This window comes from Anomaloglossus baeobatrachus, chromosome 1 (assembly GCF_048569485.1).
Source record: "Anomaloglossus baeobatrachus isolate aAnoBae1 chromosome 1, aAnoBae1.hap1, whole genome shotgun sequence".
NCBI classification, from domain to species: Eukaryota; Metazoa; Chordata; class Amphibia; order Anura; family Aromobatidae; genus Anomaloglossus; species Anomaloglossus baeobatrachus.
In genome coordinates, this window is record NC_134353.1 from 847,248,599 (window position 1) to 847,271,528 (window position 22,930).

The 22,930-nt window shown below is 53.2% G+C and overlaps 1 protein-coding gene across 4 annotated transcripts in view; it reads right to left on the bottom strand.

Annotated features, from left to right (window-relative positions):
* Positions 1–18,809, bottom strand: part of TNPO1 (transportin 1) — a 163,996-nt gene extending 145,187 nt beyond the window's left edge. For all 4 annotated transcript variants that reach the window (XM_075325207.1, XM_075325216.1, XM_075325234.1 and 1 more), the window contains exons 1-2: positions 18,569–18,809; positions 8,959–9,034 (exon numbers count right to left, since the gene is read on the bottom strand). In XM_075325207.1, the coding sequence (XP_075181322.1) occupies positions 8,959–9,034; positions 18,569–18,673 (181 nt within the window). In that variant the 5' untranslated portion in view covers positions 18,674–18,809. The remainder of the gene's footprint in view (positions 1–8,958; positions 9,035–18,568) is intronic.
* Between the last annotated feature and the right edge of the window lie 4,121 nt (positions 18,810–22,930).

Consider the following 22,930-nt stretch of genomic DNA (forward strand, 5'->3'; position numbering starts at 1 on the left):
TCTGTGTGTGGTGGCTCATGAAGCACTGACTCCAGCAGCAGTCCAGTCCATGTGAACCTTCCCCAAATATTTGAATGGCCCTTTTTTATCCCATCAAGGCTGCGGTTTTATCTTCCACTCAACTTTCCATTAATATGCTTTGATACAGCACTGTGACACCTAGCTTTTTTAGCAATGACCTTTTATGGCTTAAGCTGCTTTCACACATCCGGTTTTTCCCTGTGCGGCACAATCCGGCGCAAACCACAACCGTCTTTTTTTGCCGCCGGTTCCTTTTTTTTCTTTGCATAGACTTACATTAGTGCCGTATTGTGCCGCATGGGCTTGTGTTCAATCCGGTTTTTGCCGCATGCGGCAGATTTAGCCGATGCGGCGGCCGGATGGAACGTTGCCTGGCATGTTTTTTGTCCGGCAAAAAAAAAAAAAAAAACGCATCGCGCCGCATCGTACCAATGCGGCGCAATTTGCAATGCTTTGCCTATGGACGCCGCATGCGGCGTCCTGCGGCAAACACCGCATCCGGCCGACGCATGCGGTTTTTTTCACTGCGCATGATCAGTAGCGTGCCGCAAGCGGCAAAAACCAGACGGGCTGCATGTCAAAAACTTATGCAAAGTATGCGGTATTGCCGCCGCATCCGTTGCATAGGTTTTAGAGCCGGATTGGCCGACTCTGCTAAAACCGGATGTGTGAAAGCAGCCTTACCCTCCTTGTGGAGTGTATCAATGACTACCTTCTGGACATTTGTCAAGTCAGCTTCCTCACGATTGTATAACCTACTGTACCAGACTAAGGAACCATTTTAAACTCTTAGGAAGCCTTTACAGGTCTTTTGTGGTAATTATTCTAATTTTCTGAGGTAATGACTTGGGTTTTCATTGGCTGTAAGCAATAATCATCAACATTAAGAAAAAAAAAAAAACACTTGGAATAGATCCCTCTATGTGTAATGACTAAATAAGATATACGGTATGCGTTTTCCTTTTTGTATTGAATTACTGAAATAAATTAACTTTTTGGTGACATTCTAATTTATTGAGATGCACTTTTACATAATCTACATAAGGCCTGTTTCACACGTCAGTGATTCTGGTACGTTTGTGCTTTTTTTTTTTTATACGTACCAGAATCACGTACATACGCAGACCCATTATAATCAATGGGTCTGCTCACACATCAGTGATTTTTCACTGACCGTGTCTCCGTGCGGCGTACCCGCGTGTCCGTGATTGCCACACGGAGACAGGTTCGTTTTTTTTGCATAATTGATGTCCCACGGACCAAGCAGTGGGTTAATCCGTGAAACACGTGCCAGAAAAAACGTGCATATAAAATAAAAATCATTTTTACTCACCAGGCTCCAGCGACGCTCTCTGCAGCCTGTTCTGCCTGCTGCTTCTGAGCCGGCTCATTACTGTCATGCATATCCATGAATGCACGACACAGCCGACCCGGAAGCAGCTGCTGCGGGGGTCAGCACCGGCCGGATGCTGCCCCGCGGGAGCGTTCAGGAGCATGGAGAGCGGGAGCGGGCACAGGTGAGTTGATTTCTATGTGCAATCATATACCACGGAGAACGGAGCCCGGATTGCACTTAGACAACCCACGTGTGCCGTGATTCACGGCACACGGAGGGACATGTGCGTGTTTTACACCTCAGTGAAGAACGTCTGTGTTTTTCACTGACGTGTGAAACGGGCCTAACAGTAAATAAAGCAAGAGCATTTTTACAGCAGCACACGAACCCCAACTCGATAAATGCAAAGGCTTAAAAATTGTGTCAAACAACAAGAGGGTCATTGTCCAGCAAACTTTATACTCTTCAGGCTAGAAAGGCCGAAGAACGTCACAGAAGGAGACAGAAAAGCCGGAAAATGTTCTAACACCAAAAAGGATTCAACAGGGGTGAAAATCTGTGCACAAAAGGCTGCATTGAAAGGGCCCTGTTCAGCCTTGTGTGGTGTGGGCAGTGGATCTCCGTATACAATGATAATGCTGCGTGTACAGCGGGATCACGTCACACCAGCACAGGACACAACCCACACAATGTCACACTAAGAAAACATATCTGAACAAAAGTTTCTAAAAGGATAAACAAAAACAGATGCAGGGAGAGCATGTTCTGGGCCCCAACTCCCCAAATCATTAAGAAATTCCCGCAAGAAAAAAAAAAAATACGTAGTAAGGCTGTGTGCCCACGGTGCGTTTTTATGTGCAGAAAATCTGCACGTAAAAATGCATGTGTTGGCAGGAGAAAAGAACTGGAAAATATACCTGCACATTTTTATTGTATTTGCGTTTTTTGCTTCCTTAAAGGGAACCTGTCACCACTTTTTTGGCGTATAAGCTGCGGCCACCACCACCGGGCTCTTATATACAGCAATCTAACATGCTGCATATAAGAGCCCAGGCCGCTGTGTAGAACATAAACACTTTATAATACTCACCTAACGGTCGCGCGGTGGGCCAACGGTGCCGCCTCTTTGTGCTCCTTCTCTAGCGGTGGTGCATGACGGGTCCAATGTCCTCCACACTCGCAGGCATTCAGGTCCTGAGCAGGGCAGATCAAAGTATTGTAGTGCGCCTGCGCAGGACCGGCGAGTATGTAGGACGCGTCATGCACACAGGCTTCAGAAAGAGGACAAAGATGGCCGAAAGAGGCGGCACCGGACAACAGACGCCCATATGGCCCACCGCGCAACCGTTAGGTAAGTGTTTTTTTATGTTCTCACAGTGGCCTGGGCTTTTTATATACAGCATGTTAGAATGCTGTATATAAGAGCCCAGTGGTGGTGGCCGCAGCTTATACGCCAAAAAAATGGCGACAGGTTCCCTTTAGGCTATGTGCCCACGGGAGTTTGCTTCTGCGGATTTTGCCACGGAAAAGCTGCAGATTTATCTGGATTTTCCAGATAAATCCGCAGGTTTCAGCAAGTACAGACACTCCCCGTGTTATCCTATGAGACATGGGGAGTGCTGTGTCCATGCTGCGGTATGTATGGCTGCGGAATATGCTGCGGATGTCACGCAGCCGCACATAACTGCATGTCAATTATTCCTGCGGAAATCCCAGCCCTTTGCTATGGAGATAGAGGCCGGGATGTCCGCAGGTAAATCGCATGAAAGTCCGCAGGTTTACCGCCGCTAAAAATAGCTGCGGATGCCGGCGGGCAGCAGCGGTAAACCTGCTGCCGTACCTGCGGATATAACCACAGGTACGAGCTACCGTGGGCACATAGCCTGATCACTGCCGGATCACTGGCTGATGTTAGAGCTGGGACCCGGCTCTCTGCTCAGAGCAGGAGTTTAACCCCCAATGAATGCTGCAATCAGTGCGATCACAGCATTCAGAAGGTAGGGAGAGGGATCACTTCTCTCCCTGGCGATCGGTACCCTGTAATGTGATCACCGGGACCCAATTGCTGCCATAGTAACGCTGGATAATGACCATAACGACCCTGGGTTAGTGAGCTACGGAAAGCCTCACACACCATGCTGTATGCATGTGCGAGGCGAAGTGCTGCGATACAATCCACTTTCGTGATAAAGCATTGCAGGGGGATCAGGAAATAAATGCAGGAACAATTGGCACACTGCTTCTTTTTTCAGCAACCAATTCTGCAAGAAGAAAAAGAAGCAGCGTGAGCACAGCAAATCAGGATTCTCAGACTTTCCTGGGATGCTTTTGCCTTGCTTTTATTGATTAAAAAAAAAGGGAAACATAGAACAAAAAAAAAAAAAAAAAAAAAAAAACACACAAAACCCCACAATACACTACGTGGGCCACAAGGCCTAAAGCCCTCTATACACATTCAGCCAGCAGATATTTCGGCAATGCACTTGTAAGGCTGATCAATATGTCCCCTGACATATCGTGAGCGGCTCCCTTACACATTAGCTTGTCAGCCAATGTCGCTGGGTTCATTAGCAAATAACTCCAATTAGAAATTTTAGCTCTATTTCTTCTCAAGTCATTTACCTCATGTGCAGGGCATTGGAATAGCAACTGTTACCATATGAGTGGTGGTAACCATGGATACCTAAGCTACAATGCCCTGCACATGAGGTAAGACATGGCGATAGGAGAATTATACTACATTTCTAATTGGAGGTATTTGCTAATTTTACACCTCCTACGTATTGGGATGGGATCTTTGAGATGGAATACCCCTTTAAGCCCACTGATTGGTTGCCATCGGCAGTAATACACAAATCTTAGCTGATAGAACTATGACAGAGCTAATCCTCGCCCTCCGCAGCAGGTGACAAGTATTCAGACTGGATGGTTAATCTGCATAAACGCTAGAAAATGTAGTACAGGAAAGACTAAAGACACGACTTCCAGCTATTCCAATTTATATATCAAAAGGCTACAAAAAAAAAGCCATTACCCTGTTGTTGCTATAGCAATAGAAGAGGAAGAAAATTGTGTCTTTTCTGGCTGCTCGCACAAATTACTCTGGGATCTATCAGAAGTAAAGCGTGAATGTGGTAGGAGAGCGACGGCGCACAAGTGGGTGGACAGAGCGGGAAAACATTGGTTTAGCATGAAGTTATTGGGGGAGGGGGGAGGTCAAAGCTTAATCACTATTATTGGAAAAAAGCTACGGATTTAAGACGCAGGGTATCCACACCTTCAGGTTTTTTTAATTAGATATTTTCAACTGATATTTAATTTTTGTTTTACGTCATTTTTGCAATTACGTCTTTAAGGGATTGTCCAGGGTCAGGATCAACGCCACGTGACTGAGTATACAAATAGCATCAATTGGGTCATGTAACCATCGCGACAGAGCATGGCAGCGTGTGGTCATGAAGTGACAGCAGACTTCATTATAGCCTGGACAACCCCTTTAACCAAGAATACATTGGCCGCCCTAGTGGAGAGCTACTAAGAGTATGTGTACACATCTTATTAAAGGGGATGTCTATTACTTGGACAGCCTCTTCTCGTTGCCCTTGTTCGCCGCGATAAAAATAAATAAGCCTATACTCCCCTCCGATGCAGCGTTCCTGGGGTCCACATTACATTATGACACGCGAACCCCGCGACTAATCAGCGTCCGGTGTCTGTCTCCCCACCTCCGGGCCTTTGAACAGCATGTGAGAGCAGCGCTGACTTCCTGCTCAAACGTCTGAAGGCGGGGAGAAGGAAGCTGACACTAGTTGGTCACCAGGCTTGCGTGTTATAATGTAATGTGGGCACTGGGAATGCGGCTGCAGACATTGCTGGAACCGCAGACGCACCGGAGTATAGGCTTATTTATTTTCATGGGGGCAAACAAGGGGAATGAGAAGGGGATGTCCAAGCAGTGGACATTCCCTTTAAGGCAGGCAAACCTGCACAGTTTCTTTTGAGATTAGGACTCTCTAGGAAATGTTGGACTTTCTTAATGCCACCCTCTTGAAACATCTTTAGTGGGGTTTTTGTTTCCAGGGCATTTTTGGAACATTTTTGATCGCCAGTGGTTTATCTGAGCAGTTTGTTTTTTTCCCAGCAGTTTATGGTGTCTTTTATACCAGTGTTCTTTGGATGTATTTTAACCCCATTGACGAAACCTCTAGTGATTTTTGAAGCAAAAACACACAAGACGCCTAGGCATCTTTGGATCCGTTGCCTTAAATTTTATCGTAAAATATTGAGTGTCTTCAGAGCTAAAAATGCCTTAATAATGACCAGATCACTTTAACCCACTTGGCATCTCTGGAAACCAGTAATGGTTTAAAGAGGATCAAAAAAAACGAATGTATGAACAAACGGCGTTTTTACATAGGAACGCAGATCAGCGTTCAGGTGGCACTTCTTCTGGGGGCGTCAGTGCACCTGAAAAAGACCGTGTGCGCATTTCCTCATCTGTCTTGTGGGTTTACCGCCAGTGATTTATAATATGGTCTCTGAGAGAAGCTCTGCAAAAGACAAAGTCACTATCCAAACAAGTGCACAGTTTTCTGCTCGTCCGTGTTCTATTCATTTTTTCCCATGGATACAACATGTACCCGTTATAGTACCTCCACGGTATCTATACAAGTCTATGGGTCCATGAAAAACACAATACATTGATGGCATCCGGATGCTGTTGATTATTTAAAGGGAACCTGTCAGGTACAATATGCACCCATAACCACGAGCAGTTCTGGGTGCATATTGCTATTCCGTGCCTAACCGTCCCTGTATACACTCGCATAGATAAAGAGATCTTTAGAAAAAGTATTTCTAAAGATCTTTTATCATATGCTAATGAGCGAGGGGACCAGTCCGAAGGGCGTTTCTTCCCTTATTAGTCGGCCCCATTAGTATGTTACCACGCCCACAGAGGTGTACTAACATGCTAATGAATGTGCAGTGTCACAAGATGATCACATCTCTCCGCTGCCAGACACTGGATTTCGGCTCAGTGTGCATGACCCCGGAATTTCGGTCATGCGCACTACTTCAGTTTGAAGCTGGGATGCGTACACCCGGTCATCTTTGTGCATATGACCAGAACTCAGGGGTCATGCGCACTGAGCCGAAATCCAGGAGTCGGATAGAATGGCAACAGAGGTGAGCACGACCATGCTCTGATACTGCGCATTCATTAGCATGTTAGTATGCCCACAGGGACATGCTTACATGCTAAGAGGGTAGAAAAAATGGGGTATTCAGCTCACCCATGTAAAGTCCTCCAGTCTGCGGTGGATGCACGTGGTCCCTCGGACAGGCAGGTCCGTGTTCCAGGATAAATAGCAACGAAAAGTGAGTGGGACTCGGCACCAATACAAATGTATAAAAATCTTAATGTTTTATTTGGATAAATTAAAAATAGAGAAAGGGTCACAGATCATCCAAAACCGCCATGCGGCTTGCCATGCGGCTTGACGCGTTTCGGACACGAAAGGGAAATTTAAGGACTGTTTTTAAATTTCCCTTTCATGTCCGAAACGCGTCAAGCCGCATGGCGGTTTTGGATGATCTGTGACCCTTTCTCTATTTTTAATTTATCCAAATAAAGCATGAAGATTTTTACATGCTAAGAGGGCCAACTAGTGAAGGAAAGTAACGCCCTTGCCACTAGTTGCTGGCCTCATTAGCATATCATATGGGATCTTTAGAAATACATTTTCTAAAGATCCCTTTATCTATGCTACTATAGGTTGGGATGGTTAGGCAGGGATCAGTAATATGCTGACAGAACTGCTCATGGTCCTGGGTGCATATTGCACCTGACAGGTTCCCTTGGGCTTATTTTGATACACAGCACAGATAAAGTCCGACAGCTGGGGGCTGCAGCGTGGGCTTTATCTGTGCTGACATCAGAATATGGGGACCCTGCGCCGATTGTTTTATTTAGTCATTTATTTTTGTACCATCATACTGACCCGCAGACACCTGTGATTGGTTGCAGTCAGCTGCCACTAAGGGTGGGGGCGCGTCTAACTGCAACCAATTACACGCACCGGTGGGCGGGAAATGCAATGAATATTCAATGTGGATTAATTGTGGCTCGGAAAGGGAATGCGTGATCTGGAAGTAGCTTGCTGCTATGACAGCCTCAGTGAGTACAGCGTGCGCGCTCCTACCCCTTTATCCCTTCCCCCGTTTTTAATCTCTGGATTCTGGTCCCCATAGACTTATATGGGTACCGGATTCCAGTGTGGATCCGGGTTTTTTTTGGGTTTTTTTTTTTTTAAATTTAGCAGGTCCTGTTTTTTGCGAGTTCGACCAGCTCTAGACATAACGTCTGTACATAGATGAGATCACACATGAGATCCACAATACCATCTCCTCCCCTCCCTGTGCAATGACCTTGATAGAGATCACAGCTCCTATAGGCTGCTGTAAAATATATTTCTAAATAGTAACAGCAGTTTAGGTGTGAAGGTCTGCCCCATAGTCATGTAAAGAAAAAAATATGATTGCCAAGAATAATGTTTTCATAAAAAAAAAAATACTAAGCTTATCAGTGGGTTTTGACTGGCACCGGCTAACTGATGGTGGGGAGAGATGTGGATTGTGCAAGTCCAATTTCAAGCTGTAGATCACCGTTTTTCCAGAAATTAATTACTAGTGATGAGCAAGCACCAACATGCTCAGATGCGCACGACTCAAGCACCTGAGTATAATGGAAGCCAAAAGGGAATCTTGAGCATTTTTCCAGAAGATGCTCAGGACAAATGCTGGCATTCCCCAATGTCTTCCATCATGCTCGGTAAACGAGTCAAGCTCGTGCGAGCGTCCAACTGCTGGTTACGAGTCCGGAGCACCCGGGCATGGTAGCGGTGGTGCTCGCTCAGCACTTATGGATAATGCCTATAAAGAAATCCGCAAACTGAAACATTAGTAAACTTAGGGGTACTTTGCACGCTGCGACATCGCTAGCGATCTCGTTAGCGATGTGAAATGCTAAATCGCAAGTGCGATCTTTCGAGATCGCACATGTGTAAAATGACCTATGTGCGATCTAGCATTTCACATCGCTAACGAGATCGCTAGCGATGTCGCAGCGTGCAAAGTACCCCTTAGTCAAGAAAACCCGCCCTTCATGCAGCAAGTGGCAGTAACATTTTAGGTTGTGATGCACCTCGGTGCTATTTAGGTATCTCAGTAATAAGAACGTTGGTACACAGCACAGATAACAGTGATGGCTGCCATGTGACATCTGTTTTTATCTTTTTCCACTCTTATTTTGACACAGACTTGAATGGCGTTCCTTGCCTCATCCGCACAGGATAATGAAATGCTGGGATGTTTCATCCATCCGTGACTTGTGTGGAACAGTCAGCACAGATGAGAAAACTCGTAGTCTGAATACGGCCCTATGCATCAATTGTTGGCTCCACTAAAACAGCGGTGACTACTCAGACTTGAAGATTTTGTGCTTCTGCTCAGACCGTCATGGGGTACAGCACTATTCACTGATCACCTCTCACAATATATTATGAGACCGCTGTATTCCTCCCATTGGAAAGGGACCTTACCTTCTGACTTTAGCTTGGTGAGAACAAATATTAAGTAGTTGTTGAAGTCTGGAAACTGGTTCAGCTGCTCCAATTTCTGAAATGAACAGTTAAGGTCAAACTTGAAAAAAAAAATATAAAAAATAAGTTTATTACAGTGTACTAAGAGCTTTCAGCCTGTGATCAGGGTTTTTAGCTCAGAGTATTGTCTGGACTGGTAACATTGTAGCAAATCCTCAGCGGTTTTCTCTACACAGGGGACAAGTCTATGTGCTTTATAACCTCTAACATTTTATTCTTCACATTGCCCAAACACCTGCATGCAATCCCTAAATCTCTGTACCCATGCAGACCTGGTAGCCCTATACTGAGACCACAGTACGAGGCTCCCGGGTCACACAGGACAGGATCCCATTGTGACACGATGGATTCAGCACAGTGTGAACAGAAAGGAGCGGATCCCCCACAATGAGGTTCAGGTAAGATTTCAGCCCTTCTGAACGCACTATAAATAAGAGCGTATGCCATGTATGTAAAGTATATTCCTCAGCAGCGGCTATTTATACTCCTGATGATTGGTTATATTAATAACTCAGTAGAAGGGTGAAAAAAAAAGCCATGTCACCACCCGTCCTCTCCTCTATAAAAGGTGTTTTATACAGTAATTAGACCAGAATGAGTGTGTGACACACGTAATTACTACTAGTAGGGTAATAAATGAACCATAACGAAGACTAATGCGAAGAACTGTCCATAATGCTTACAGCAATGTCAGAGTCAGACAGGGCGCCTCCCCCCCCCCCGGCAGCCCCCAACGCACCGACAGGGCGGCCCCCCCCCCCCGGCAGCCCCCGACGCACCGACACGGCGGCCCCCCCCCCCCCCCCCCCGGCAGCCCCCGACGCACCGACAGGGCGCCCCCCCCCCCCCCCCCGACGCACCGACAGGGCGCCCCCCCCCCCCCCCCCGCGACGCACCGACAGGGCGCCCCCCCCCCCCCCCCCGCTGGCAGCTCCCGACGCACCGACAGGGCGCCCCCCCGGCAGCCCCCCGACGCACCGACAGGGGGCCCCCCCCACCCCGGCAGCTCCCGACGCACCGACAGGGCGCCCCCCGACGCACCGACAGGGGGCCCCCCCCACCCCGGCAGCTCCCGACAGGGCGCCCCTCCCCCCCCGGCAGCCCCCAACGCACCGACAGGGCGGCCCCCCACCCCGGCAGCCCCCGACACAGCGGCCCCCCCCCCCCCGGCAGCCCCCGACGCACCGACAGGGCGCCCCCCCCCCGGCAGCCCCCGACGCACCGACAGGGCGCCCCCCCCCCCCCGACGCACCGACAGGGCGGCCCCCCACCCCGGCAGCCCCCGACACAGCGGCCCCCCCCCCCCCGGCAGCCCCCGACGCACCGACAGGGCGCCCCCCCCCCCGGCAGCCCCCGACGCACCGACAGGGCGCCCCCCCCCCCCCCCCCGCTGGCAGCTCCCGACGCACCGACAGGGCGCCCCCCCGGCAGCCCCCCGACGCACCGACAGGGGGCCCCCCCCACCCCGGCAGCTCCCGACGCACCGACAGGGGGCCCCCCCCACCCCGGCAGCTCCCGACAGGGCGCCCCCCCCCCCGACAGCTCCCGACGCACCGACAGGGCGCCCCCCCCCGGCAGCCCCCCGACGCACCGACAGGGCGCCCCCCCCCGGCAGCCCCCCGACGCACCGACAGGGCGCCCCCCCCGGCAGCCCCCCGACGCACCGACAGGGCGCCCCCCCCGGCAGCCCCCCGACGCACCGACAGGGCGCCCCCCCCCCCGGCAGCCCCCCGACGCACCGACAGGGCGCCCCCCCCCCGGCAGCCCCCCGACGCACCGACAGGGCGCCCCCCCCCCGGCAGCCCCCCGACAGGGCGCCCCCCCCCCGGCAGCCCCCCGACAGGGCGCCCCCCCCCGGCAGCCCCCCGACGCACCGACAGGGCGCCCCCCCCCCGGCAGCCCCCCGACGCACCGACAGGGCGCCCCCCCCCCGGCAGCCCCCCGACGCACCGACAGGGCGCCCCCCCCCCGGCAGCTCCCGACGCACCGACAGGGCGCTCCCCCCCCCGGCATTGTTACATTACACATTTGGATTCGTCCATCTATAGAGGACATGAACAATAATGGCTCATTACAGGCATGCTCAGCTCACACTACAACTTCATGTCCCCACGTGAAGAGGTAACTTCCCCAATAAGTGAGCAGTTTATCATCCTTGGGTGAATGACAATTAAGGAACACAACATGCATTATACTCTGAAGTGAATAGAGAAAAACTAACGTGAAGCGCAGCACTCTGTGCACACTTGTGGAGGTTTTTGCTACATTTGTGCATTGTCTATTTTTGGTGTCTGAAAGCAGCACACCCGATTGTGACTTTGTGGGGGGGGGGGGTCCATATGGCTCTCTATAAAGCAGAAAACAAGTGTTTAAAAACAAAAATATATATAAAATTTCTTAAAAATCAATGAAACTCAGGGACGATATTTAGCATTGCCTCTATGATGGTTTTCAGGTGTAAAAAAGCTGCACATTATACACTATATTTACACTGTGTGACTTATGGCTTTATCAGACAGTCGCAGCAATTGTCAGATGTAGACGGGGTGAGTGAAGGATGTTGGGCACTGCCAGGCCCCAGTCATGTATATATTTATATTAGGCCAGAAAGTGGTGACAATTACACTATAAGAGTGATACAGCCTTTATTTTAAGGCGTATACAGAGCAAGCGATGCCCTAAATTCTTAAGAGGTGTGTGCCCCTTAAGCACATCATACTAAATGTTTGTTTGTTTTTTTAAATTAGGAAAGTGGGAAAAAAATCTGCTCTTAAATAAAGGTTTTCTACAAAAAAAAAAAATTAAAAAAAGGGAAGCCCCAAAATCCCACACTTGGAGCACAAGCACTGGTCCTACAAAACGTGCGAGATATTTGAGGGTGACCTCGGCAAGGCCCATCAATCCTCAGGAGCACGGGGGTCTCACAGCCTCTGTCCTCAAATACAAGAACGATTTTAGCGGGAGAAACGTTACTGTCCCATTCATCAGACTGGGTCCTGCAGAAAACCTCTGCTCGACTCCAAAACATTCAGCGGAATGGTCAATATTTTTATTTGGAGAAATATATTTGACCAATCTGACAGTGGATATCGCGTCCTGGGGTTTTACCAATTCCGATGTCCCTGTATTCTACTTTGGGCCCTACTGACATTAACCCCTTTAAATCATTTGCCCTCTGTCTGACAACACGCGCTGTGTACTAACAACACATTTACTCCAAAATAAGGTAACGCAGTGAACTAAATCACTATAGCTACAAGAGCACAAAAGGCAGCTCTGTGGGCGAGCGGCCGGCTCTGTGGGCGAGCGGCCGGCTCTGTGGGCGAGCGGCCGGCTCTGTGGGCGAGCGGCCGGCTTCTTTGGAGTTCACGCTCCGCTGGTGGGAAGGTCATACTCCCGGGCACATTGTAACTTTCTGCCGTCACATCTAGGTGTATGGCCTCCTCAGAGCAGCACTTATTGAATTGCATAATTTGCCAGCGTGCGGTCATGTGGCTGGAGCGGTGGGGATTACTGAAGTCATCCTAGATAAGAGCTGTGCTCTCCTAATCCCGGGATTCCTTCACCGTCCTCCACTATTATCTAATCTGTAACAGTAAAAACTCAGTCATGATTTCAATAGCTTTGATCTATCGCCTCCAATACCGGCCACTAATACAGAGGTCAGATGTGACTGCATGTGAAGCCTTCACCACTGGGAGTGGGAGTCTCGTAGACTAGGTTCAGATTTCCGTCAATTTGTATCGATCACAATCTGCGGCTCTGGTAAACAACGGAATCCGTTTGGCGGATTCCGTTGTTCCCATATACTTGTATGAGCGGCGGATTGTGACTGATGATGCTGCGTTGCATCCTCCGCCTGAGTGATAAGTCGTGGAACGACTTGACCGTCAGGCGGCAGTAACGCAGCTTGTTGCTTTTTTGAGCGGCGGCCGGCTAAGGGGAGCGATCGGCCGATCAGCCGGCTAAGGGGAGCGATCGGCCGATCAGCCGGCTAAGGGGAGCGATCGGCCGATCAGCCGGCTAAGGGGAGCGATCGGCCGATCGTTCTCTGTGTCTCTTGTTTTATAACGGAATCCGCTTTCTCTTCCAATACTTGTCATCCGTTGTACAAAGCAACCCATGTGACTGATGCAAAACAATGGAAATGTGAACCTAGCCTTATTGTTTGATCACGGTGCAGAGCAAAATCCAACTTGCCCAAATTACTCCTCCCCTTTGTGCTGGCGCCATAGACACTGGAGCATGATCCGGCCCCTCCACATCTAGGGCTTTCTTCAGGAATCTGCCCCAAATCACAGGTCCCCTTGAAGAGTTACTAATATACAGGGTCAGAATCACCAGCGCTCCCAACACCAGTAATCCAGCTGAAAAGGAGGAGGCAGTCAGCGGCCAGCAATGCTGATTGGATGAGAGGTGATTGACAAGTCTCTTGCTACAATGCCCCTCCCACTTGTCCTCTTCAGCTGGATACCAGGTCCTACACACTCACATCCCATTATAAACCTAATTGATATTTAATAAATGTTTTTAGGGGACAGGGGTCCCGACCCTCAGTGACAAGCAGTATATAGATGGTGGGTAATGCGGCACAACCCAACAGGAAACATTTACTCCTCATAGGAGAACCAAACCCAATGTCTGCCTCATAGGACGGGAATGCTCATTGACAGCGGGGGCAGGGCACACAGTGCAGGAGCTTCTAACATTCTCCCTCCTGATGCCCCAATATCCAAACCATGGTGACCCCCAGACCTCACCAGGGGCGATATCCATGCCAAACGAGAGACATGTATGTGAACTGTACATGGCTGCAAGGAGCCTGCCAGGGGGAGCCATGGTGCGCCCACTCAGCACAACTCAATGGCAGAAGAAAATGACCAGCCCCTTCCTGAGACGTGTCACCTCCTCACCCCGTCCTTGTAACGTCCTCCTGGATGAGGCCATTGTGACCAAGCATCTGCTGAAACAGAAAACACTACCAGGCACAGTGACCACAACCTGCAGTCAGGGGCGTCTCACAGTGCAGGACATGTGACAGCGCCCCACTTACCACCCCAGGAGACCAGCGCACTAATGCTCCATGATACTGCTCACTGCAGAGGAGCAGGGGCGAGGAGCCTAACCCTAATCAGTGGGTCCCCAGTAGACCGGCTATCACGTCTGTAGTGGGGAAAATCTTAATATTTAAGGTATCTTATACCACCCCCCAAAATTGGGGCATCTGGCTCATCCATCATTGGTCAACTTGTAATGGTGGCTACAGAAAGTAAGGAGAGAATTACACCAGTGTAACAGCAGGCACGGCCCCATCAGTGTATGCCACATCCACCAACGTCCCCCGCCACCCCCGCACATCCCTCCCCAGTGTCCCCACTACCAGAATATCCCAAGCACCTCTATATTCTGGCACCGGTATACACCACCTCCTCCTCCGGCCAGATTAGATCTCTGCCGTTACAGACGCCCCGTACAGGCGCACCTCTGCACATGGCTACACTGAGACCTCCCTCTTGGGTCTAGGGCCATCACTACCCCCCCAACAGCTCTAGGACCACCACCCCCAGCTTTAGGGCCATCACTCCTCTCCCCCCGGCTCTACGATCACTGCAACCCCCAGATTTAGGGCCATCGCTCCCCCACCCCGGCTCTAGGATCATCACCACCCAAAGCTTTAGGGCCATCACTCACCCCACACAACTCTAGGACCACTACTCCTCCCCGACAATTCTAGGACCACCTCCGCCCCCATGCCTCTAGGACCACCACTCCCCCCCCCCCCCCCCACACAGCTCTAGGACCACCACTCCCCCCCCCCCCACACAGCTCTAGGACCACCACTCCCCCCCCCCCCACACACAGCTCTAGGACCACCACTCCCCCCCCCCCCACACAGCTCTAGGACCACCACTCCCCCCCCCCACACACAGCTCTAGGACCACCACTCCCCCCCCCCACACACAGCTCTAGGACCACCACTCCCCCCCCCCCACACAGCTCTAGGACCACCACTCCCCCCCCCCCACACACAGCTCTAGGACCACCACTCCCCCCCCCCACACAGCTCTAGGACCACCACTCCCCCCCCCCCACACACAGCTCTAGGACCACCACTCCCCCCCCCCCCACACACAGCTCTAGGACCACCACTCCCCCCCCCCCCACACACAGCTCTAGGACCACCACTCCCCCCCCCCCCCACACACAGCTCTAGGACCACCACTCCCCCCCCCCCCCCACACACAGCTCTAGGACCACCACTCCCCCCCCCCCCCCACACACAGCTCTAGGACCACCACTCCCCCCCCCCCCCACACACAGCTCTAGGACCACCACTCCCCCCCCCCCCACACACAGCTCTAGGACCACCACCACCCCCCCCCCCCACACACAGCTCTAGGACCACCACCCCCCCCCCACACACAGCTCTAGGACCACCACTCCTCCCCCCCCCCCACACACAGCTCTAGGACCACCACTCCTCCCCCCCCCCCACACACAGCTCTAGGACCACCACTCCTCCCCCCCCCCCACACACCCCTCTAGGACCACCACTCCCCCCCCCCCCCACACACCCCTCTAGGACCACCACTCCCCCCCCCCCCCCACACCCCTCTAGGACCACCACTCCCCCCCCCCCACACACCTCTAGGACCACCACTCCCCCCCCCCCCCACACACCTCTAGGACCACCACTCCCCCCCCCCCCCCACACACCTCTAGGACCACCACTCCCCCCCCCCCCCCACACACCTCTAGGACCACCACTCCCCCCCCCCCCCCACACACCTCTAGGACCACCACTCCCCCCCCCCCCCCACACACCTCTAGGACCACCACTCCCCCCCCCCCCCCCACACACCTCTAGGACCACCACTCCCCCCCCCCCCCACACACCTCTAGGACCACCACTCCCCCCCCCCCCCCCACACACCTCTAGGACCACCACTCCCCCCCCCCCCCCACACACCTCTAGGACCACCACTCCCCCCCCCCCCCCCCCACACACCTCTAGGACCACCACTCCCCCCCCCCCCCCCACACACCTCTAGGACCACCACTCCCCCCCCCCCCCACACACCTCTAGGACCACCACTCCCCCCCCCCCCCACACACCTCTAGGACCACCACTCCCCCCCCCCCCCACACACCTCTAGGACCACCACTCCCCCCCCCCCCCACACACCTCTAGGACCACCACTCCCCCCCCCCCCCCACACACCTCTAGGACCACCACTCCCCCCCCCCCACACACCTCTAGGACCACCACTCCCCCCCCCCACACACCTCTAGGACCACCACTCCCCCCCCCCACACACCTCTAGGACCACCACTCCCCCCCCCCCCACACACCTCTAGGACCACCACTCCCCCCCCCCACACACCTCTAGGACCACCACTCCCCCCCCCCACACACCTCTAGGACCACCACTCCCCCCCCCCCACACACCTCTAGGACCACCACTCCCCCCCCCCACACACCTCTAGGACCACCACTCCCCCCCCCCCACACACCTCTAGGACCACCACTCCCCCCCCCCCACACACCTCTAGGACCACCACTCCCCCCCCCCCACACACCTCTAGGACCACCACTCCCCCCCCCACACACCTCTAGGACCACCACTCCCCCCCCCACACACCTCTAGGACCACCACTCCCCCCCCCACACACCTCTAGGACCACCACTCCCCCCCCCACACACCTCTAGGACCACCACTCCCCCCCCCACACACCTCTAGGACCACCACTCCCCCCCCCACACACCTCTAGGACCACCACTCCCCCCCCCACACACCTCTAGGACCACCACTCCCCCCCCCCACACACCTCTAGGACCACCACTCCCCCCCCCCACACACCTCTAGGACCACCACTCCCCCCCCCCACACACCTCTAGGACCACCACTCCCCCCCCCCACACACCTCTAGGACCACCACTCCCCCCCCCCACACACCTCTAGGACCACCACTCCCCCCCCCCACACACCTCTAGGACCACCACTCCCCCCCCCCACACACACCTCTAGGACCACCACTCCCCCCCCCCCACACACCTCTAGGACCACCACTCCCCCCCCCCACACACACCTCTAGGACCACCACTCCCCCCCCCCCACACACCTCTAGGACCACCACTCCCCCCCCCCACACACCTCTAGGACCACCACTCCCCCCCCACACACCTCTAGGACCACCACTCCCCCCCCACACACCTCTAGGACCACCACTCCCCCCCCCCACACACCTCTAGGACCACCACTCCCCCCCCCCACACACCTCTAGGACCACCACTCCCCCCCCCACACACACCTCTAGGACCACCACTCCCCCCCCCCACACACACCTCTAGGACCACCACTCCCCCCCCCCACACACACCTCTAGGACCACCACTCCCCCCCCCACACACACCTCTAGGACCACCACTCCCCCCCCCCACACACACCTCTAGGACCACCACTCCCCCCCCCCACACACACCTCTAGGACCACCACTCCCCCCCCCACACACACCTCTAGGACCACCACTCCCCCCCCCACACACACCTCTAGGACCACCACTCCCCCCCCCACACACACCTCTAGGACCACCACTCCCCCCCCCACACACACCTCTAGGACCACCACTCCCCCCCCCACACACACCTCTAGGACCACCACTCCCCCCCCCACACACACCTCTAGGACCACCACTCCCCCCCCCCACACACACCTCTAGGACCACCACTCCCCCCCCCCACACACACCTCTAGGACCACCACTCCCCCCCCCACACACACCTCTAGGACCACCACTCCCCCCCCCACACACACCTCTAGGACCACCACTCCCCCCCCCACACACACCTCTAGGACCACCACTCCCCCCCCCACACACACCTCTAGGACCACCACTCCCCCCCCCACACACACCTCTAGGACCACCACTCCCCCCCCCACACACACCTCTAGGACCACTACTCCTCCCCGACAATTCTAGGACCACCTCCGCCCCCATGCCTCTAGTCTAGGACGACCCCTAGCTTTAGGACCATCACTCCTCCCCCCACACAAACCTGGCTCTAGGACCACCACTCCCCCCACACACCTCTAGGACCACTCCCCCTCCCCCACACAGCTCTAGGACCAGCCCCCAATACTCTGTTCTAGGGTCACAACCAACCCCCCTCCCCCACGGCTCTAGGGCCATTACTCTCCCGCTCTAGGACGACCAACCCCTCCCCGGTTCTAAGACCGCCACTTCCCCTCTAGGACCCACCACCCCCGGCTCCAGGGCCCGCAGTGCCGGCTGTGCACGCCTCGCAGTGCCGGAGGTACCGGCGGGCGGTGCGGCCTAGGCCGGGTGTGGCGGGAAGGCGCCGCTGTGAGCCGCACACATCCGCACGGACTTCCCGCCCTGCAGCCGCCGCTCCTCGCACACTGCGGCCCCGGAGCGTCCGGCCTCGGGCAGGGATCGGCCTCCGGCAGCACAGGCCGCGCGCCTCCTCCTCCGCCCTGTCGCCGGCAGTGAGTGGCAGCCGCCCGGCAGCGCAGTCTGGAGGAAGGATACTTGTTGCACGGATCTCTGCGTAGTGGTGTCCGGGGACTGGGACTCTTTGAGCAGCTGCAGGATCTGCTGGAGCCCCTGCTCGTCCGGCTTCCACTCGTACTCCATGCTGCGGGACACGAACACGGCGCGGACGGAGCACAGAGAGGGGGAGGCGGCCTGGCCGGGAAATGGAGGGAACGGCGCGGTCCTACAGCCCGCCGGGTAGTGACAGGCGTCAGACAGGTCCTAGCGCCGCCGGGTAGTGACAGGAAGCTGCGCGATCCTTCAGCCCGCTATGCACTGACAAGAGGCCGCCCGGTCCTAGTGCCCGCCGGGTAGTGACAGGAGGCCGCGCGGTCCTACAGCCTGCCAGGAGGCAGTAAGGAGTGAATAGCGCGGTCCTAGTGCTCGCCGGGTGCTAACAAGAGGCAGCTAGATAGTGATGTGCTGAAAGGGAAGCTGTCAGGTGCAATATGCACCCAGCACCACAGCAGTTCCCTTTAACCCCTTAATGACGGAACCAATTATGTCCCTAATGCCCAGGCCATTTTTTGCAATTTTGACCAGTGTCGCTTTATGAGGTAATAACTCTGGAACGCTTCAATGGCTCCCGGTGATTCTGAGACTTTTTTCGTGACATATTGTACTTCATATCAGTGGTAAATTAGGACGATATTTTTTGCTTTAATTTGTGAAAAAAAAACAGAAACTTGACAAAAATGTTAAAAATTTCCAAACTTTGAATATTTATGCCTTTAAGCCTGAGAGTTCTGTCACATAAAATAATAAATAACATTTCCCACATCTCTACTTTACATCAGCGCCATTTTGTAAACAATATCTTTTGGGGTTAGGAAGTTAGAAGGGGTCAAAGTTCATCAGCGATTTCTCATTTTTCCAACAAAATTTACAAAACCATTTTTTTAGGGATCACATTTGAAGTGACTTTGAGAGGCCGAGGTGACAAAAAATACCCAAACGTGACCCCATTCTAAAACCTGCACCCCTCAAAGTGCTCAAAACCACATCCAAGAACTGCATTCAGGTGCTTCACAGGAACTAAAGCAATGTGGAAGGAAAAAAAAACCCAAAAATTATCATTTTACTTAAAAATGTTGCTCTAGACCAGGGGTGTCAAACTCAGCTGGGGGAGTGGGCCGCACATAGAAAAAAAAATTTAGGGGGGGGTCACATTTTTTGCAGGACAAAACAACATTATTAATGATACCATGTTTTTTTTCACTATTTTTAACATTTATTGCTTGATTATAACAAACCTGCACTTGTTTGTTTAGTTAAGTTTATATATATATATATATATATATATATATATATATATATATATATAAAAAATAATTTTTAATGGCAAAAAAAGCCATGCTTTATTTAAAAAAAAATTTTTTACATTTTATTCCCTTCTTTTGATATTGTTTTACAATTAGCAGCATCATACAGTCATCTTAGCCAACATTTTCTAGTAATGTCCCCCATCCTGTAGTAACGTCCCCCTTGTATCCTGTATAATATGCACATCCTTGTGTCTTGTAGTAATGTCCCCATCCTTGTCCTCTGTAGTAATGTCCCCATCTTGTCCCCTGTAGTAATGTCTCCTATCCTTGTGCCCTATAGTAATATACCTCTTCCTTGTACCCTGAGTAATGTGCACATCCTTGTACCCTGTAGTAATGTCTCCCATCCTTGTGCCCTGTAGTATTGTGCGCATCCTTGTGCCATGTAGTATTCTGGCCATCCTTGTAGTATTGTGCCCATCCTTGTAGTATTGTGTCTATCCTTGTGCCTTGTAGTACTGTGCCCATCCTTGTAGTATTGTGTCCATCCTTGTGCCTATCCTTGTAGTATTGTGCCCAGTAGTATTGTGCTCATCCTTGTACTACTGTGACCATCTTTGTAGTATTGGGCCCATCCTTCTAGTATTGTACCTACCCTTGTAGTATTGTGCCCAGTACCTTGTAGTATTGTGCCCAATACCTTGTAGTATTGTGCTCATCCTTGTAGTATTGTTCCCAGTACCTTGTATTATTGTGCTAATGTTTGTAGTATTGTGCCCATCCTTGTAGTATTGTGCCCATCCTTCTAGTATTGTGCCCATCTTTCTAGTATTGTGCCCATCTTTCTAGTATTGTGCCCATCCTTGTAGTATTGTGCCCATCCTTGTTGTATTGTACCCAGTACCTTGTAGTATTGTGCTCATCTTTGTAGTATTGTGCCCATCCTTGTAGTATTGTGCTCATCCTTGTAGTATTGTGCCCAGTACCTTGTAGTATTGTGGTCATCTTTGTAGTATTGTGCCCATCCTTGTAGTATTGTGCCCATTCTTGTAGCATTGTGCCCATCCTTCTACTATTGTGCCCATCCTTGTAGTATTGTGCCTACCCTTGTAGTATGGTGCCTACCCTTGTAGCATTGTGCCCAGTACTGTTAGGGCCAGGTGGACGGGCAGACCCAGGAGGTGGATCCACTGGGCCGAACTCCTTGATGAAGGCAAGGGGTCCGGTAGCCGGAGCACTATGGGTAGCAGGACAGTCTGTGCACAAGAGTGGAATGGAGAAGTCCCTGGGACCACGGAGTCACTGATGGTAGTCCGGGTGACGGAGCTCAGGTTCGGAGGCCGAGATGTTGTCAGGCAGAGTCCGGAACCGCTGGAGCGAGAGGACGAGTCACCACAGGGATCAGAGATGGAACGGACTGACGGGATGGCAGATAGTCAGCGTTCGGGAATCGGCAGGACCGGATGGCGAGGCAGGAGCGGCTCTAGAAGAGAGATAGGTAAGTATGGCACAGAGACACAAGGAGACCTGACTCCTAGCTTAGGAAACACGAAGAACAGGCCCCGCCCACTTGGACACTAAACCCCTTTATACCCTGTACCTGTGTGTCCAATTTCCTGTCAGTGGACGCTGGCCCTTTAAGAAAGGGTCAATGACCGCGCGCGCCCTAATGCGCATGCGCGAGGCCCGGGTACCAGAAGCCAGGGCAGGGAGCGATGGGCAGGAAGCAGGAGAGCCGGGCTGGGGCTGAGTAGCCGGCGGGCGCCGGGAGTGGGGACCGGGCGGCCTGGAGACCGCAGGCAATGGAGGCTGGAGACCGGGGAGAGAAGCCGGGGAGCGTGGCAGGTGAGCCGGGGAGCAGAGCAGGGGACCCGGGGAGCGTGACAGTACCCCCCCCCACGCCCCCCTCCCCGCAACCGGGACAGGAAGGCACGGATCAGGGGAGTACCCACATTCTCCCGGGGCTCCCAGGACCTATCCTCAGGACCATACCCTGCCCAGTCTACCAGGAAGAACTGTCGGCCCCGTACGGTTTTCATGGCCACGATATCCCTTACCGCATAGATGTCATCATCGGCAATAGGAGGAGGAGCCGAACTGGCAGCAGCGGAGAAGGGACCAAGGACAACCGGCTTGAGCAGGGAGACGTGGAAGGAGTTGGGTATCCTCATCGTGGCCGGGAGCTGCAGTTTGTAGGAGACCTCATTGATCTTGCTGAGGACTTTAAACGGCCCGATGTAGCGAGGACCCAGCTTGTAGGATGGTAGCTTCAATCGGACGTACTTGGAAGCAAGCCAGACGAGATCTCCTGGAGAGAAACACGGAGGGTCCAGACGCCTCTTGTCTGCGTGTCTCTTCATCCGCAGGGAAGCACGTCCAAGGGACGCCTTGACAGAGTCCCAAATTGTTGCAAAGTCACGGGCTACAGCATCAGCAGCAGGGACATCCGAGGAAGAGGATACAGGTAATGGGACGGAAGGCTGAAGTCCGTAAACGACATGGAAGGGAGAGCTGGAGGAGGACTCACTGACGTGGTGGTTATGGGAGAATTCAGCCCAAGGAAGAAGCGTGGACCAGTCGCCATGATGGGCGTTGACGTAGTGACGTAAGAAGGAGGTCAAGATCTGATTGACTCGTTCCACTTGGCCATTCGACTGAGGATGGTAGGCTGAAGAAAAGTCCAGAGTCACTCCCAGATGTTTGCAGAGGGCCCTCCAGAAGCGGGAGGTGAACTGAGTTCCTCTGTCGGACACAATGTGTGATGGAAAGCCATGCAAGCGGAAGATGTGTTAGGGACGAAATGAGCCATTTTGGAGAACCGATCCACCACGACCCATATGACTGTGTGTCCGGAGGACAGTGGCAAGTCCGTAATAAAGTCCATCGCAATGTGTTGCCACGGGACTGAGGGTATAGGCAGAGGCAGAAGACGGCCATATGGCAGATGTTTGGGCGTCTTGTTCTTGGCACAAGAGGAGCAGGCTGAGACAAAAGAAGCGACGTCCGTGCGAAGGGATGGCCACCAGTAATGACGTACAATCGTACTCCATGTTCTCTTCTGACCAGCATGGCCGGCTGTTTTCGAGGCATGGCC